The following is an 18192-nucleotide window of genomic DNA, read 5'->3' as shown; positions in this document are numbered from 1 at the left end:
TGATTACACATACAAACGACGTATCAGAGTAATAAAGGCTTGCTTGGGAACAGGCAGGTTTACTAACACAGTTTTACCTAAGGAATACCACTTTGTGTTCCTGTTGAATTATTTTGTACTTCAATATGAAGATGACAGTATAGCCTAATCCAGGTGGGAGAACTACCATCACGTACAATTCACAGCCAGCTTTATGAAGTATTTATTTGTTGCTTTTCTTGGAGGGGGTGGTTGACAAGACAAATACAGAAACTCAAGTCCATAACTGCTCCTGGAGCTCTGCTTCTCCTGCCTGGTGACGGCCGCTTGAGTAACTGTGGACAACAGGAGGTGTCCAGCTAGGTTGAATGTTGCAGCCAAATCATTAGACCTTCTGGTCCGGGATCTAAAAGGTGCACGGCGCCGGGCTGACAGTGATTTCCTCCAGCATCATAACTGCAGTCATGGTGAAGCTTTACAGTGTTCAGGAGAGTCGGCCCTCTGTGTTACTGTATGCATCTCCAATTCATATCGCCACTGAACGGAATCACCGCCACAATGCAGACATGTTACGCTGGGGAACTTCCCAGTTGGTTTTCTCTTAGAACCTCTTATAAGGTCCACCAGTCTTTCTAGAGGCCCAATGCATATTTTTCAGAAACCCTCCAGGAGCACAAGGTCCTCCAGCCCCAGGCCCCAGCTGGGAAGGACACGTCTTATGAACATGATCAAAATGATCCCAGAAGGTTCCGACCATCCACCGATTTGACTCAGTCCTACCTTTTTCCCCCTGTTTCTGCATCTTTAGTCTATGGACTTCACACCAGGTTTAATGCTTTATTGCATCTGTTCTTTTCTAGCCTGACTGCATGAAACTCTGAAAACCTGAAACCAAATGATTTCCAGAGACGAAATGTTGTTTCTGACTACAGGCAACCAAAGGCCATAAAGCTTCTGTGTTTCACTCTTAAGAGTTTTGTTCATTTGGTTTTCATCTGTCTCATTCCTTCTATCAACTTGGTGGTATCTGTGGTCTATCCTACCAGCCTCTTGATATATCTACCCATGGTCCATCAAGGCTGGACTGGATCACCTCCACGAGTAGCACAGAGCTTCAACTGAACCAAAACAGCAGAACAGGTACAGATGAGACTTCAGCTGTGGTTAAGGTTATAAAAAAGGTTTCAGTGGGTCTGGGTCCCTAACCCGGCCTGAAGCTGAATGGTGTGGCTCCTCTGTCAGGAAATGAGAGCTGGGTCAGTACCCAGGAGGGATCTGGGTCAGCCAACCCGGAAGGTGCATAGTGCTTTCTGGGACAGTGAGAGGCAAACAGGTGCTGTATCAAGTTTATGCTGTAATCAGGACACAGCAGAGGAAATGTCGCCATCATTGGGGATGATCAAACAATCGGAACCGGATTTAAATTAGATCTTCAGTGGAGTATTCGTTAGCTATGGGCTGATCCCGATTCGGGACAGTTTTACTTGCTTTCAGGGTAATTAGCTGAGGTGAATTGGTGGGGTCACATCCCTGGACTCAAAGTTTTACCACCGGAGACCAAACTGTGTAATGAGTTTGGGTCACATGTCTGGGGTGATGATGGACTACCAGGTTGTTAACACACTCCATCACCCATAACCCAACTATCAATCATTAGTGAAACCCCATGATGACACAGGGAGAACCTGCAAACTCCACACACATGGAGACTTAATCCCTGGTCCCAGAGGTGTGAGGCAACAGTGCTAAACACTGTGCCACTGTGCTGCCCCATACTAATGAAACTTTTTGTTATAATTATATAATAATGTTATATATTATTGTAATTATAACCATGGATTCTGTCTTTTGTTCCGATCTGCTCCTGTCAAATTATGGTTTAGTTGGCATGGAGACAGTTGCTAGAGTGTCAAAAAGCACTAACCTTATTCAACGACAAGTTGAGCACAATGGCCTCCTCCCACACAGGTGCTACAAAAGCCCTCTTGTGGACCCACGTCGGCCCACTTAGAAGCCCACACGTGGGTGCGTTTGCAGCCAAGCCAGCCGGTGGCACCCCGAGGCTGACTCACCCGCGTTCAGCTGGCTGAAACTGCCTCTATCACAGCTTCTGGCGTCACAATCAGGGCTCACTTGGCATAATTACCTCTCCACACCAGGGTGCTCATCAAAGCTAACTGCTGTTAGCATTGCTAAGGAACTTGCTAATGAAATTTGCCTAAATAGTGCCACAGGAAGACATACAGTACAGGCTAATAAGGACTCATTCAAGACAGTATCTGAAGAAATGTGGGGGTCACAATTGTCTATATTCAGGAAATGGGGCCTGTGAAATACTAAAAACAGAGGGTTGTAGATGATGACCAAGGCCTTGACATCAATTGACCCTTGGTTCTCTGGTTCTAGCATGTCGCAGCAGCAGGTGTCTGGTTTGAGAGCAACTGCTGGACAAATTTCAACAGGGGGGGTTACTGAAACATCTCCATTTATTATTTTGAAATCTGCTGAAGGTCTCAGACACCTACATGCAAGAGGCCCAGCAAAAGACTTGTATTCTTAAGGTTCCTCCATTATCAAGACATAATCAAGGTTTCAAGCATTGCACACAAAAATGCATCGTTTTCTACATGAAATTCAAATGTGCTATCATTCTGTCAGTGCCGACAAGTTATGGACTTGACTAATCTATGTCTAATTTTAAATCAAGAACAGATACATGTCCTTCAGGTTTTAATTTTGAGCGATCGACCGACAGTAGCAGGGCCGCTGCAGACGAAGGCGCCCTTCCTGGCCAGCCCTTGCAGTCTGTGAGAAGAATCCTCACATTCTCTCTGCCAGGCCCAGGAGCACGGCTGACATTGCTGCCTGGCGCCACCTCGAAAAGTGTCTCACTAGAGCACAGAAGATTTCGTGGGACCTTAAAGTGACAGCATCTTTCGGAAGCTCACTCTCATTAATTCCAGTCCGCCCACCCCTCCCCCCTCCATGTGGCTATGGGTGAAGATAGATTTAAAGAGGCGGGGGATGCGGGGGACAAGCACAACATGCATGGTAAGTGGCAAATCAGTGCCACAAGAATTGTGTGCTAGATGGGGTGCAGGTATCGCCCAAACCTGAAGTGAATGATGGATGGTGAGGGTCAAAGGTTAAGGGTGGGTGGTGATAGCCAATCACAGCTCTGTCTAGCCATCTTACCTTTTCTGACGCAGATGAGCTCATGTACTCCACAATTGCGTTCACCACCTGTGGAGAAAGTGCATCTTTTAATGACAAGGACAATGGAATGGAACACATGGCAACAACAGCTGGAAAAATACTTTACGTATGATGAGTAAACATAATTGACAATAGTGAAGACACCCCGTGTTTCATTTAAACATAAAAACAAAGCACAACTTCTCAGAGAACATAAATCATAAATAAGGATGCTGGACTGAAGGCATTTCTTCTCCATCCAAAATCATTGTTAATATCACCCACACAACATCCCCCCCTTGTCTCAACTCTCAGAAATCAATGTTCTAGTGTTACTAAGCACTCTTAAACTCTGTTTAATTATGCAACACGCTGGCAAGTGTTCTGGACGACCCAGTTTCTCTGGGTGCTGTGCGTCTGTGGATCTTGTTGCAATTAGATATGTTCCTCCACATAATTGGTACAGTATGCAGTTTGGTGTGCATACGTGGCACTGGACGCCCTTTTGAGAAACGAGCCCCAGATGTAAAGAGCGGGCCAACGCCAAGATTCACTCAAGGTCTGTTTCTGACAATCAGCGCCAAGGCTGCTTGTCCATGTTAATGAAAAGACGGGCGGTTCGATTTACTCTTAACTTGTAATAGTCGTACTAATCTTTGGTAACTGTAACTGCCCTCAACATCTTCAGGGGCTGAAATGGATAGCCAGGCCTTCACAGGCACTGATGGGATTTTCCACTTAGCCTGCCTAGAGGTTAACCAAAGCTACCATGGGGACATTCACACATTTTGCAAGAGTAAGAGTGGGAGCTTGAACAAGCTTAAATTTCCAATGTGAAAGGAATGTTGGCAGCTATGGGTGATAGCCACTACCAGTCCGGCCCAATGAAAACCCACTTTCATGACGTAGCCACCCACCATTTATGTTAGCAACCAGACATTGCAATGATTGATGTTTTACAGCACCTGGTGTGGCCTGAGTCTCTCAATGACTCATGGGAATGGGGATGATGGAGGTCAAGCCCCTTGGCAACTCACGGTGACTGGTCCCATGGTATGTGGAGCTGGCCAGGGCTATACCTTACAGTCAGTGTCATGCGATTGAGGTGACTCGAGGTGGTATTTGGGTCAGCTGATTAGAAGAGCTTCTCCAAATTCTGTTCCCAGTCCTCTCATCAAGGTAAATGTCACGCCTCGGTGGGCGGGGCCACATAACTAAGCCTCGTTACGATCACCTATTTAACCAGCACTCGGACTAACCACTGTTGTGAAGTATCGTTGCTCTCATGCGCCCTACTAAGCATTCTACCTCTCTTGTCTTCTGTGCCACGTCATCTGCCCTGCCTACCCTGCTTCATCTGTGTTCCCTGGTATGCCTGTCTTCCCGTCCTGTGCCTCATTGTAGGATTGATCTCTCCGGCTCACGACCCTCTGCCTGCATTCTCGACCATAGCTTGTTGCATGCCCCTTCCTCGATGTATTCAGTAAGTCGAAGGCTTTTCAGCTCCCGCCGCACTGGTCCCGCGATTGTGTGATCAACTTACTGGAGGGGGCTCCACTTCCGAAGGTATTATTCACCCCTCCACCTCTCCCGTGACGGCCGGGTTATTCTTCGTTAAGAAAAAATACGGAGGGTTGCGACCTTGTGTGGATTACCGAGCACTCAGTGCGATCATGCGATCACCATAAAACGTAGAAAACCTCTCCCTCTTATTCCCTCCGCACTTGAACAATTGCGAGACGCGGTGATCTTTACCAAGTTAGACTTAAGAAGTGCCTACAACCTGGTTCGTATCCTAGAGGGGGACGAGTGGAAGACCTCCTTCATAACAAGTACCGGACAATACGAATACCAGATTATGCCGTACGGATTGGCTAATAGCCCCTCCATCTTCCAAGCCTTTATGAATGAGGTTTTCCAGGGAATGATCAATTGCTTCGTCATTGTATATATAGACGACATTCTGGTATACTCGCCTTCGCGAGAGAAGCACATTGTTCGACAAGTCCTGCAGACACTCCGAACCAATAAGTTGTTCGCCAAAGCCGAAAAACATGAATTTCACTGCACATCTCTCAAGTTTCTAGGATATAGGATTCAGCCCGGGAAGGTGGCCATGGATGAAAAAAAGATCCAGACCTGGTCTCTTTCACAATGGGTATTTCAACAGCAGGCGGAGCGACAGAAGAAATTTGCAGATCGCCATCGTCGCCCCGCACCAGAGTTGCGACCTGGACAACGAGTATGGCTTTCTACCCAAAACCTGAGACTTCCCACCACTCGTAAGTTAGCCCCTCAATTTATTGGACCATTCCCTGTAGTACGTAAGGTGGGTCTCGTATCTACCGTATCTCCCACGTTCCATGTCTCTTTATTAAAACCGATGGAATACAGTGCTGTGCATCCTCGTGTCGTTCCCACGGTTCCGACGCCCCAAGTCCTACCCAAGTCCTCGCCGGCTCACGACCCTCTGCCTGCCTTCTCGACCATCGCTTGTTGCATGCCCCTTTGGACTTATCTATTGTTCGGTGTCCCAATAAACCTCTGGGTCTCCTGCATCTGGGTCCAGCCTGCTCTGTTCCTCCCGGACGTGACAGTATACTTCGCCACGAAACGACGGACCCTGCGGAGACCACGCAACAACTGCAGCAGCAGGTGCATCAACTCATTGCTCTGGTGTAACAGCTACTGGAGAACTAGGCAGCTCGAGCCCCACTACCCAGTTTGCTACCACGCACCTCCGCTCCCGTCCCCGTCACAAGTACGGAAAGGTACGACGGGAATCCTGACACCTATCAGTCGTTCTTGATGCAGTGTGGGCTGTACGTGGAAGAGAACCTCGATCGCTTCCATGATAATACTGCCCGCGTTCGGTTTGTGAACTCCTTGTTAACCGGGTGGGCCAAGGAATGGGCAACCGCTCTCTGGTTAGAGGACAGCCCCCTTCTCGATTCAGCCCAGGATTTCCAAGATGCCTTCCGTGAGGTTTTCGATCATCCCGCTGTGGGAAGGAGTCTGGAGGACAGATTATGCGATCTGCGCCAGGGGACCAAAACTGCTGCCGAGTTTTCCCTGGACGATCCGGACGATCGCTGCCGGATTAAAATGGCCAGACGACTGCCTCAAGGTGTTGTACCGGAGACGGTTAAACCACGACCTGTGAGACGAGCTGGCCTCAAGAGGTGTGGCACACTCATTCGAGGAGTATGTTCGCCTGTCATTTACCCTGGACAACACAGTGAGGGATCCCCGTCGACATCGACTCTGGGCTGAATCAACAGGAACGTCTTCTGCGGCCGCCGAGAGATCGGAGCCTATGCAATTGGGAAGAGCTCCACTGACCGTGGCAGAACGGTAGCGCCGCTTCGATCAGCGGTTGTGCCTTTACTGCGGAGAACCTCAGCACTCGATCCAGAACTGCCCTTTTGTCTGGCTCGCCGCCGGGGTGATGTCAAGATAGGGGTTTCGGCTTTATTGAATGTCTTTCAAATGCAGGTGACTGTGCCCCTCATCCTGCCTAGTGGGGGTGAGAGGTCAGCCGTCTGGGCGCTTCTAGATTCAGAGGCTGCTAGCGATTTCATTGATCCTGCGCCTGGCCAGACAATTAAAATTAGAATTAGAGTCATTACCTTGTCCACTTCGCGTACGGGGAGTTGACGGGCGCCCTTTGGAGAAAGGCGACATTACTCACCGCACGGCCCCTGTCTCTGTTCAGATCAGTCTTTTCCACCATGAACAAATACAGTTCTTGGTACTCTCCGCCACCCGAGACGCGGTGATCCTAGGCCTTACCTGGTTGCGGCGGCATAACCCACGGCTTGACTGGTCAACCAGAGAACTCATCGCTTAGTCCACCACTTGTTTCTCTCAGTGTTTAACTATTCCCTGCAAGGTTTCCTCTGTAGAGAGTCCATTGCCAGAGGATTTATCCACCATCCTGGAGGAGTATCGGGACTTCCTCAATGTATTCAGTAAATCGAAGGCTTTTCAGCTCCCGCCGCACTGGTCCAGCGATTGTGCGATCAACTTACTGGAGGGGGCTCCACTTCCGAAGGTATTATTCACCACTCCACCTCTCCCATGACGGTCGGGTTATTCTTCGTTAAGAAAAAATACGGAGGGTTGCGACCTTGTGTGGATTACCGAGCACTCAGTGCGATCATGCGATCACCATAAAACGTAGAAAACCTCTCCCTCTTATTCCCTCCGCACTTGAACAATTGCGAGAGGCGGTGATCTTTACCAAGTTAGACTTAAGAAGTGCCTACAACCTGGTTCGTATCCGAGAGGGGGACGAGTGGAAGACCTCCTTCATAACAAGTACGGGACAATACGAATACCAGATTATGCCATACGGATTGGCTAATAGCCCCTCCATCTTCCAAGCCTTTATGAATGAGGTTTTCCAGGGAATGATCAATTGCTTCGTCATTGTATATATAGACGACATTCTGGTATACTCACCTTCGCGAGTGAAGCACATTGTTCGACAAGTCCTGCAGACACTCCGAACCAATAAGTTGTTCGCCAAAGCCAAACAACGTGAATTTCACTGCACATCTCTCAAGTTTCTAGGATATAGGATTCAGCCCGGGAAGGTGGCCATGGATGAAGAAAAGATCCATGCAGTCTGGGAGTGGCCACTCTTAGACTTTATTACGGATTTGCCTACCTCACAGGGTAACACCGTAATCCTGACAATCGTGGATCGCTTTTCGAAAATGTGTTGCATCCTAGCTTTACCTAAATTACCCACCGCCAAAGAGGTGGCAGAGCTCCTGGTGAACTAGGTATTCCGATACTACGGGATACCCGAAGACCTCATCTCCGATCGGGGACCCCAGTTTGTGTCCAGAGTGTTTAAAGCTTTCTGTACCAAGTCTCACTCAGCCTCTCTTCTAGCTACCATCCCCAAACAAACGGAATGGCCGAATGGACAAATCAAGAGGTGTCCAAAGCACTTTGTCTGCTCTATAACGATCGCGCCGAGGATTGGTCCACACCTCCCCTGGGCGGAATACGCCTGCAGCTCTCTAATTCATGCTCTAACCAGTTTATCCCCTTTCCAGTGTGTCTTAGGATATCAACCTCCACTCTTCCCATGAAATTCTCCACCCACCGATGTTCCCCTAGTGGAGGACTGGTACCGTAAGTGCCGTTAGACCTGGTCTCTTTCACAGTGGGTATTTCAACAGCAGGCGGAGCGACAGAAGAAATTTGCAGATCGCCATCGTTGCCCCGCACCAGAGTTGCGACCTGGACAACGAGTATGGCTTTCTACCCAAAACCTGAGACTTCCCACCACTCGTAAGTTAGCCCCTCAATTTATTGGACCATTCCCTGTAGTACGTAAGGTGGGTCTCGTATCTACCGTATATCTCCCACGTTCCATGTCTCTTTATTAAAACCGATGGAATACAGTGCTGTGCATCCTCGTGTCGTTCCCACGGTTCTGACGCCCCAAGTCCTACCCAAGTCCTCGCCAGCTCACGACCCTCTGCCTGCTTTCTCGACCATCGCTTGTTGCATGCCCCTTTGGACTTGTCTATTGTTCAGTGTCCCAATAAACCTCTGGGTCTCCTGCATCTGGGTCCAGCCTGCTCTGTCCCTCCGGACGTGACAGTATACTTCGCCACGAAACGACGGACCCTGCGGAGACCACGCAACAACTGCAGCAGCAGGTGCATCAACTCACTGCCCTGGTGTAACAGCTACTGGAGAACCAGGCAGCTCGAGCCCCACTACCCAGTTCGCTACCACACACCTTCGCTCCCGTCCCCGTCGCGAGTACGGAAAGGTACGACGGGAATCCTGACACCTGTCAAGTCGTTCTTGATGCAGTGTGGGCTGTACGTGGAAGAGAACCTCGATCGCTTCCAAGATGATACTGCCCGCGTTCGGTTTGTGAACTCCTTGTTAACCGGGTGGGCCAAGGAATGGGCAACCGCTCTCTGGTTAGAGGACAGCCCCCTTCTCGATTCAGCCCGGGATTTCCAAAATGCCTTCCGTGAGGTTTTCGATCATCCCACTGTGGGAAGGAGTCTGGGGGACAGATTATGCGATCTGCACCAGGGGACCAAAACTGCTGCCGAGTTTTCCCTGGACGATCCGGACGATCACTGCCGGATTAAAATGGCCAGACGACTGCCTCAAGGTGTTGTACCGGAGGCGGTTAAACCCCGACCTGTGAGACGAGCTGGCCTCAAGAGGTGTGGCACACTCATTCGAGGAGTATGTTCGCCTGTCATTTATCCTGGACAACACGGTGAGGGATCGCCGTCAACATCGACTCCGGGCTGAATCAACAGGAACGTCTTCTGCGGCTGCCGAGAGATCGGAGCCTATGCAATTGGAAAGAGCTCCACTGACCGTGGCAGAACGGCAGCGCCGCTTCGATCAGCGGTTGTGCCTTTACTGCGGAGAACCTCTGCACTCGATCCAGAACTGCCCCTCTCATCCGGCTCGCCGCCGGGGTGATGTCAAGGTAGGGGACCGCGTCTATTCAGTGAAAACCCTCCTCGATTCTCGTCATAGAAGGGGAATTCTCCAGTACTTAGTGGAGTGGGATGGGTTACGGCCCGGAAGAACGTTCGTGGGTGGCGGCCAAGGACGTCCTGGATCCCGATCTGAAGGCAGCGTTTCACTGCAAGTACCCCGCTAAACCAGTGCCACGCCCTCGGGGTCCCTCTCGACCTCCGGGAGGCAGTCGTTGGGGGGGGTACTGTCACGCCTCGGTAGCCGGGGCCACATAACTAAGCCTTGTTACGTTTGCCTATTTAACCAGCACTCAAACTAACCACTGTTGTGAAGTATCGTTGCTCTCATGCGCCCCACTAAGCATTCTACCTTTCTTATCTTCTGTGCCACGTCATCTGCCCTGCCTACCCTGCCTGACCTGCCTGCCCGCCTCGTCTTCCTGATCCCTGCCCTGTTTCATCTGTGTTCCCTGGTGTGCCTCATCGTAGGATTGATCTCGCCAGCTCACGACCCTCTGCCTGCCTTCTTGACCATCGCTTGTTGCATGCCCCTTTGGACTTGTCTATTGTTCGGTGTCCCAATAAACCTCTGGATCTCCTGCATCTGGGTCCAGCCTGCTCTGTTCCTCCCGGCCGTGACAGTAAATCATCTCAGACTATGTTTGTGAAGGTTTGAGGAGGTCAAGACTCAAAGCTATGCTGGAGTCTTAGGGGCAGCTTCAGAGGACCAGATCTGGACTTTTAATATGAAGTTTACACCAGGGTGCTGGTCTGAACCCTGGATTTGCATGGTTTGCCAGTCTCCATTTGGTCTCTCCTTGGGGACTTGCTGTCTCTGGTCTCCATTTGGTCTCTCCTAAGGGAGTAGGCTGTTTCCAGTCTCCATTAAGCCTTTCCTTAGAGAGTCGGCTGTCTCTGCTCTCTGGTTTCCCCTTGGGGAGTCAGCTGTCTACAGTCTCTGTTTGATCTCTCTTTGGGGACTTGCTGTCTCTGGTTTCCATTTGGTCTCTCCTCAGGGACTCGCTGTCTCCAGTCTCGGTTTAGTCTCTCCTCTGGGACTTGGTTGTCTCTGGTCTCCGTTTGGTCTCTCCTCGGGTACTCGGCTGTCTCCATTCTCCATTTAGTCTCTCCATCCCTGTTTTTGAGGGATTAGTTGCATTGTTGGCCCTGGTAAACGTGAGCCTGTTTAACATCGGAGCCAACTAATCATCGCTCCTTCTGTAAGTCCCAAAGATCCCCGAGGCAGCTGGATGTTGGGTCTCTTCACATGAACAGCAGGGGGCTCTCTCTCTTCTGGGGCCTTCACGCACCCTTCCCAACATCACATCATCCTGCAGAATCTCGTCCTCTTACTGCAGCTCAGTTTCACTGTTTCACATCATGCAACACTAAACACTGCATCTTTTACATTGCAGGTGGTAAAAAATTTAAGAACTAAAGATGACTGTTCTTCACTGGTGGTGTATAATTCCTGAAACCTAGAGATGGTCAAATCAGCTCTTATCCATCAGCCAATCAGCGCTTCTCCTTCATGATCTTCATTTTTGCAGCTCATTTTCAGGATTAGACAGGATTTTCATACTTTTAGTTTTTCTTACCTGGGGCCAGTTTAGTTCTGTGTTAGGCTGTATCCAGAACACACACTGTCTGTATAGATAGGATAACCTTCCGTAATATGACTTACTCCCATGGGACGAATAAGCTCACAAGCGGAAATGAAAAGTGGTGGCATACCTGCTGTAAGCTACAGCATATTAGCTGTGAACAGGGCGCTCCAGAATTACACAATTACATTCATCACGATATGCACTTACGGAAAAATGGGAGCAAATATATATCAGCGCTAACAAAAATACAGGCTTCTAAAAAATGCTTGGTTTTATTAAGCTTTTTGTGTGCAGTTACTATTTTTACCCCAAGCTGCATCCTGCTTCCATACCAAAAAATGGCGTTTCTCCTGGCATGATCAATACCCGCTGGGTGCTTTAAATCAACGTGTGCTCATTTTTTTCACCATTTGCTTTTGAAATCTCTTTTTCATAGGACCTAAGGACCTTAGAAGCGGCTGGGTCCTCTAATTACCAAGTGGCAGAGCGCAGGATCTGTGTTTCTGTCTGTGTGGGGTGGGGGCAGGGGGGTGAAAATGGGGGAGGGGCTGCTTCCTTCACCTGCCCTTTTAAGCACTGATTCATTAGGACTTCAGGTGGGCCTGGAGACCAAAGGGACCAATTAGTGGATGAAGCTGCCACCCCATGTGAAGGCCTAGCAGCTCCTGCTGATGGGTGGGGGGTAGGGGGGGCTGGGTGACAGACGTAAAAGACAGGTGTTTGTAAGCTAGGCCTGGGCCACGTGGCTCTTTAATCTCTGAAAAGGGAAATTCACACGACACACGGCTCTCTGGTGATCGCGGAGGGGGGCAGTTTGCCTAGTGTCATGACATGATTCAGTTCAGCTGATCTTTTTAGCTGGGTTCCTCTCTGGTCGGACGACGTTAAGCATGAAACGTCTGAAACTTTAGGAAGATCGGAAATCAAACTAATGCATTACTTATTCAATATTCATTAAATTAATTCGATGTCTGTGCCAGTGGACCTGACGGATCTGTAACTTCAGCACCTGCTGAGGCCATAGAGCTACAATTACGCTGGGAGATCAGAGGGCCACAGCATGTGACCACAGGGACACGAGGAACAAGCATGTGGCCAGTCATGGCTTTCAAGGACAACAGAGGCAACAGCATGGGTGATGGGTGTAATTAAATACAAGAATGAAACATTCCGTTTAGTTTTTTTTAGCGCCCAGTACCTGGTCCGCCATATTCCCAGGACGTCGAGGCATTCAGGAGCTAGACTCGCTCCACATAAACGAGCGGATTCCCCACGGCCCCCTGTGTTGCCCCAGGGATTGCGGAAAAACGAAGTGCAGACTCAACATGAGGCCCAGATGTGTCAGGAGCTGCTGTTCCGCCACCTTGGACTGGCGGAGATCCGATATGCGGTTTTGGGGCCACATGGGAAGTGGTGCAGTGTCAGGCAGAACCGGCACGAGCTCCAGGAGCCCTGTTTCTGCAGTGTCTGCAGCAAGATACATTGCGGAAGGTTCCACAAAGGCAGAGGTTAAGGGAAAACAGTCTATCCCTCCAACCCCTCCCCCACCCCACCCATCAGTTCTATTACCTACAAGAGACCTCTTTTTGGAAGCTGCTCTTCAGGCAGACAAAGCAGGTTATTATGACTTACGGAACATCTGGAATCATCTGCTTGCTTAATGAGGATGGACATTTTCTCAGATCTGTGGAGCAGAAATTTGGTTCTGCTTCATGCAGCTTTGCACTCCCTCCCAGCGCCTCCCGTAGTAAGTGGGACCTTCATGCTGGCATCAGACCCTGATAACCAGTGAAATGTGCTGGCGTGTTGTTACACGTACTGATTTGTGAGTCCCGGTCAACATACAGGCAGGATAACAGCCAGGTTACAACCTTTACGATCAAAATGATATGAGACAAATTAATCTCTTCTCATAAAACACAAACAGCCCATTTACCATGGTGTAAAGCATGACGTATCTGTCTTATACACCAATCACAATGCAGACAGTGGACACCACACACCAGCCAATCACCACACATTCCGTCCTCCACAATTTGCCCCGGTTGGCTGCACTTACCATTTGGGAGGGACCAGTTGCCCAGCAATGACTGAACTCAGTGCTAGCATTAGCATTGCCTTCTGGTGCCCGATGGGAGGCGGTTTGGCTGGTAATTGAAACTGATAAACAACAGCAAATTGTGTGTCATTACCACAGGGAGGGAAATGAGCCTGTTTGTGGGATAGTATAGACCATAAATAAAAGTTTAATGGTCGACACATAGGTTGTGAATGAAAAAGAAGATGAATTCTTCTAATGGTGCCCTCTGTCCTCCGCGCGCGTGTGTGGGGGAGTCACACCTCACTCCCCCCCTGCCCCCCACTGAATGGCAGCTCCGAGATACCTTTCACGTCTCCAACCTAAACATTCGCAAAGGGGTGAAAATAATGCCACACGTCACTCAGCGTCATGAAGTGCCACCATCTTTGTTCACTCCTTTAAAAAAAATAAATAAATAAATATTCAGTCAAACGACGCCTTAGGAGGCCTGAATTCTTCACGGGGGGATTGATGTAAGGGGACCTGACATGCTGACACACAAAGCCTCTTCCTGCTCTGTGAGATTAGGACCTGCCAGCCACACCAGCTCAGTAAGGAACTCCACTTCACGATGGTCTGCTCCGTATTGTGGCGGTAATCCCGTCGTGTTTGGGTCTCTGTGACCCCTGTAATGGAGCTAGCGGGGATAGTGCCCGCCGATACCGCCCTGAATGCAGAGCAAGGCGGACGGGACCATTTGGTGCCACGGAGATACTACAGCTAACGGCCGCCAGGCCTGGGTTCTCGATTCGAGAGCAAATTATGCAATGGAATTAAATAAATAAATCATACGGAAATTAATCATGATGGATAATTAGAGGATGGGAAAGAAACAGATGGGTAACGGGAAGAGATTTTCAGCCCATTCTGAAATGAAACAGCATGAGCTGGTGCTCTTTAAGTGCGGGGGGGTGGGTGGAGAGACTGGACTACACACTGGGGCACTGAAATGCCTGAAAGTAAGGCTCCTGAGGTGGGAGAGAGCGAGTCGAGAGTGACAGGGCTGGGGGGCCTCCCTCTGCCCATCTCAGCCCCTTCCCCCCAAGTTCCGCCCCTCCCCCCAAATCGCTCTGAGAAGCACACCTCATTATCTGTCTGGTCCATATCGCCATTTCTGGCCGTTTTGGCTGTTTCTCAGAAGCTGTGCTCCATCGGAGAATCAGCAAGAATCTGAGCTACAATGAGAGGAACTGCCATGCCAGCAGCGTGCTCTGAGGTTCACTGCCAGCGACCGCCGGCTTCCTCACACTCTCCGGCTCGACTGCATATAACCCCTCGCCAACATTTCGGCTGGTCACGTGACCAAACACATCACTCCATGAATCCACACAAACACACCTCACTGCACATTTAAAGCTCCTGTCAGCCAATCACAGAGCATCTCCCAGCTGCACAGGTAAAGAGCCATTGGCTGAACGCAACCCCTGAACCAACAGGCTTTGCCATAAGACTGAGAAGGATGTATATATAGCAGAGAGAGATGGCTTAACAAGGCCCCAGTAAGGAGAGTCACAGCTGGAGTGCAGCAGCACAGCTCAGGGGCTAGATGGGGGAGGGGGAGGTAAGGGCCTGGGGGAGGGCAGAGCTGCAGCTATCATTCCCTACCCTCCTTACACATGCCGCACACACACACACAGACACCAGAATGCTCCGTCATGCCTCGGTGCATTCTGGGAGATTGTGGCTACAAAAGACATGCATACAGGGTGTGATTGTTGAAGATGATTTCCTGTCCAAGAAAAATGGAGCCTTTGAGGTTACTCTTCCATCCAAAACACATCGACTATGGCTCGACGCGTGAGCGGTCCTCAGGGCTGTAGGATGATGTTCATCGGCTTTAGAACGCTCCATGTTTACTGAATCCACATCAGAAGATGTTGCTGGTTTGTCCCGGAGGAAGGTGGACACACGAACATGGATCAGGCATCCAGCCCGACGCAGACGACGTCAAGCATAAACGTGTCACCAGGCAGCTAGAGAGAAACTGAGCCTCTGAATTTCAAGTGTTTTTAAGCCCAGCTTAATCTGAATATTGTTTTGTGTCTGCAATCATGGCATGTCTCATGGGAATTTCCCACATTCAGACTACGGATGGCCAGGAAAACCAATCAGCCTGTATCCGACCTCCGTAAACCCCGCCTCCCTTTTGCCGTGAAAAGTTTCTGATTGGTCGTCTCTCTGGCACTCCAGGTCATGATCAGAAGAAAGTGCCAGACGTGGCTGAGTCAGGAGGGAGGGCCTGATGTGTGCTGTGGGAAAGGCGCTCTCACGCACGGATCCGTGTGGGGGAGCCCGGCTGCGGAGGGAGCCGTACAGCAGGGACGTGAAACTCCTCAGCTACAAGCTGCTGGGGCAGGAGAAAGAATTTCTACTCTGACATAATCACTAAAACAAATGGACAAGGGCAGAAATACACACTGAAACCGTAACAGGAACAAGCCAAAGTCAGAGAGCAGGCCCAGAAAATGTTGATGGTGACCGAGCAGCCTGACCCGGGTCTCAGGGCCGTCATCATACATGCAAAGAGAGTTCAGTGCCTTTAGCGTCCTGCCTCGGCTGCCCTCAGAGGTAATATGGAGGCAGGGCCTGCACAGCAACCTTTAGCGTGAGGGAAACTGTCAGCGCCAGGGCCGGTAAATATAGCAGACCCTCTTCAGGCTGCCAGTCACACACTGCCGGGAGGGGGAAGCATCAGAAGACGAGGTCAAGACTTGATTGACAGGTGTCTGCAATTACCGAGGCTACATGCCTCCCACCCACACCTTCACCGGGACGATAATCCCAACCCCCGCTTGGCAAATAACAAGCCCACAGGTACGAAAGTCGAACCAAGGATTACAATAACGGGGACTATCAGAGAGAGAGAGAGCAGACACGGAAGCGCTCAGCAGTGCCCTGAAAGTGCCTCTGAGAGCCAATCAGCCCCAGGTGGACGATCTGAAAAATGAACGCTGTGATTCTCGGAGCTCCCACAACTTCTGGCTCGATAGCAAAGGCAGTAACCAGCCAAGCGTGTGTTTATGCTTTCGGTGCTGATACAGTGAGTCAAAAGCACCCTACTCAGTACAGTGCACTTTTATAAACTAATATTCATCACACACAATTCTCATATATCAAACTCCAGTTAAATAACTATAACTCTCCACAATACAATACAGGAACACATTATATGACACAGCATACAAAAGAAAAATGTGACCCATTTGTTGATAACATTTTTTCATGCAGAAAGAACCTAGCTGCCAAACTGCTCTTTTCGAAGCAAAGACAATAAAACACACACTTTCCCCCCAGTGTACACAGTTATGCACGTGTCGGGAATATGCGTTTATTTTTACACATTTGCTGGGGCTGGGGCGTAGCGTCGTTTTCTCTGTCATCCTCACAACGTGCGGGTGCTTTATGGATATTTCAGGGAAGCTTTAACCCGCAGAGAAAAACCTCGTGGTGTCGGACCCCCATGACTTATTCAGAATAGGCGAAGTATTTAATGAATCAGTCATTACTCTGACCGCTGTCATGAAATAAACTGTCACTAAGTAATATACAAACGAATCCGATACGTTATGTGTTCATTGCCCAAGCATTTATTTAATTGTTTCATAAAACAAATAATTATTAGTTTTCCAAACAATTCAGGGAACTGGGGGGCGGGGGTCCGTGTGCTCGCAATAATACAATATTTGGCAATATCACGATATCTCTCGCAATGTCCCAGAAATATCTGAGAATCAGACCCACAGCAGGAGCCGTCGTGCTCCCTCCCTAACCCAGCATTACAGTCCCTCATGTCATATTCCCGCAACTAACTATCCTTAAGCGTCAGACTCGCAGGTACAGCGACGGCTCCTGCGCGCCTCCGATGCCGTTACTCTACCCTACCCTGCACCTACTCCAACAGTCTGATCTGTAAACTGACCTGCATAAAGTTTTTTACGCTTAAAACGGCGAAGTGGAGCCCCCCTAACATGCTCCCTTCCTCCGGCACTGTGATCGCTCCCCCATCTCCCGCTGAACTTCTACAGCATCCCTCCGCTTTTTAGCACGAGCGGCTCCGGCGCATCAGGTGAAAGGCGTCGGGATCGGGGCGTGTGCGCCGGGGACGCGCCGGGGGACGCGCAGCGCGGGAGCTGTCCTTTCAGCACCACCGGCGCTGCCGCTCCCGGAGCGTCCGTATCCGCAGCCCCGCACGCCATCCCGCAAACGCCGGCCGTCCCCACGCACAGCCCCCCCTGTGTTTATTTCGCCGTTTTCGGTAAAAGTTAATAAGCAGGATAGGAGCGCGTTATTGGCCTACTTACCATCAATCGCCATGATGCTCTGTTTGGGTTTAACCAAGCCGGGCGCTGAAGGCAGGGAGAGGCAGGCGGGCGGAGGTGTGAGCCGGCGGAGGGGGCTGTGCCATATGGTACAGTCCGTTATGAAACCTCCCCTCTCTGCTCACCTACTCTCCGCCGCAATAATGATACAGGCGCCGAAAAACACCCGCGGGACTCCTTTACAATTATGCCGTTTCTTTTCTTTTCTTTCCCCCCCCCCACAAATCACTAGCAGAGATTCGTGTAAGCAACACCCAACACGGAAATTAAAAATTATTACAATACCCAGGATGGACATAAACAAAACAAAGATCATGAGAACAGAAATTGAATTCCCGTAATAGTAACCCAAGACAACGCGAAATATGCTCATCATACACGAGCGCGGATAAGCGCATTTCTCATGAGCCTCGGCAGCTTTTCGCAATTATACATTTACTAATGACACTGTAAATTAATATATATGTTTATTTAGTCTGTGTAAGCACGTTTGGAAAAGCAGGGACAGAAGGCGTATCTACGTAATGTGTTTCGCA

The 18192-nt window shown here is 49.8% G+C and overlaps 1 protein-coding gene across 2 annotated transcripts in view; it reads right to left on the bottom strand.

The window, feature by feature from the left end:
* syt14a (synaptotagmin XIVa) overlaps positions 1–17880 on the bottom strand; it is a 47321-nt gene extending 29441 nt beyond the window's left edge. For both annotated transcript variants that reach the window (XM_023792861.2, XM_023792870.2), the window contains exons 1-2: positions 17639–17880; positions 3175–3222 (exon numbers count right to left, since the gene is read on the bottom strand). In XM_023792861.2, coding sequence (XP_023648629.1) covers positions 3175–3222; positions 17639–17651 — 61 coding nt within the window. In that variant the 5' untranslated portion in view covers positions 17652–17880. The remainder of the gene's footprint in view (positions 1–3174; positions 3223–17638) is intronic.
* Between the last annotated feature and the right edge of the window lie 312 nt (positions 17881–18192).

The sequence above is a fragment of the Paramormyrops kingsleyae genome, chromosome 14 (assembly GCF_048594095.1).
Source record: "Paramormyrops kingsleyae isolate MSU_618 chromosome 14, PKINGS_0.4, whole genome shotgun sequence".
Classification (NCBI taxonomy): domain Eukaryota; kingdom Metazoa; phylum Chordata; class Actinopteri; order Osteoglossiformes; family Mormyridae; genus Paramormyrops; species Paramormyrops kingsleyae.
This window is presented reverse-complemented; position numbering and strand designations above follow the sequence as displayed.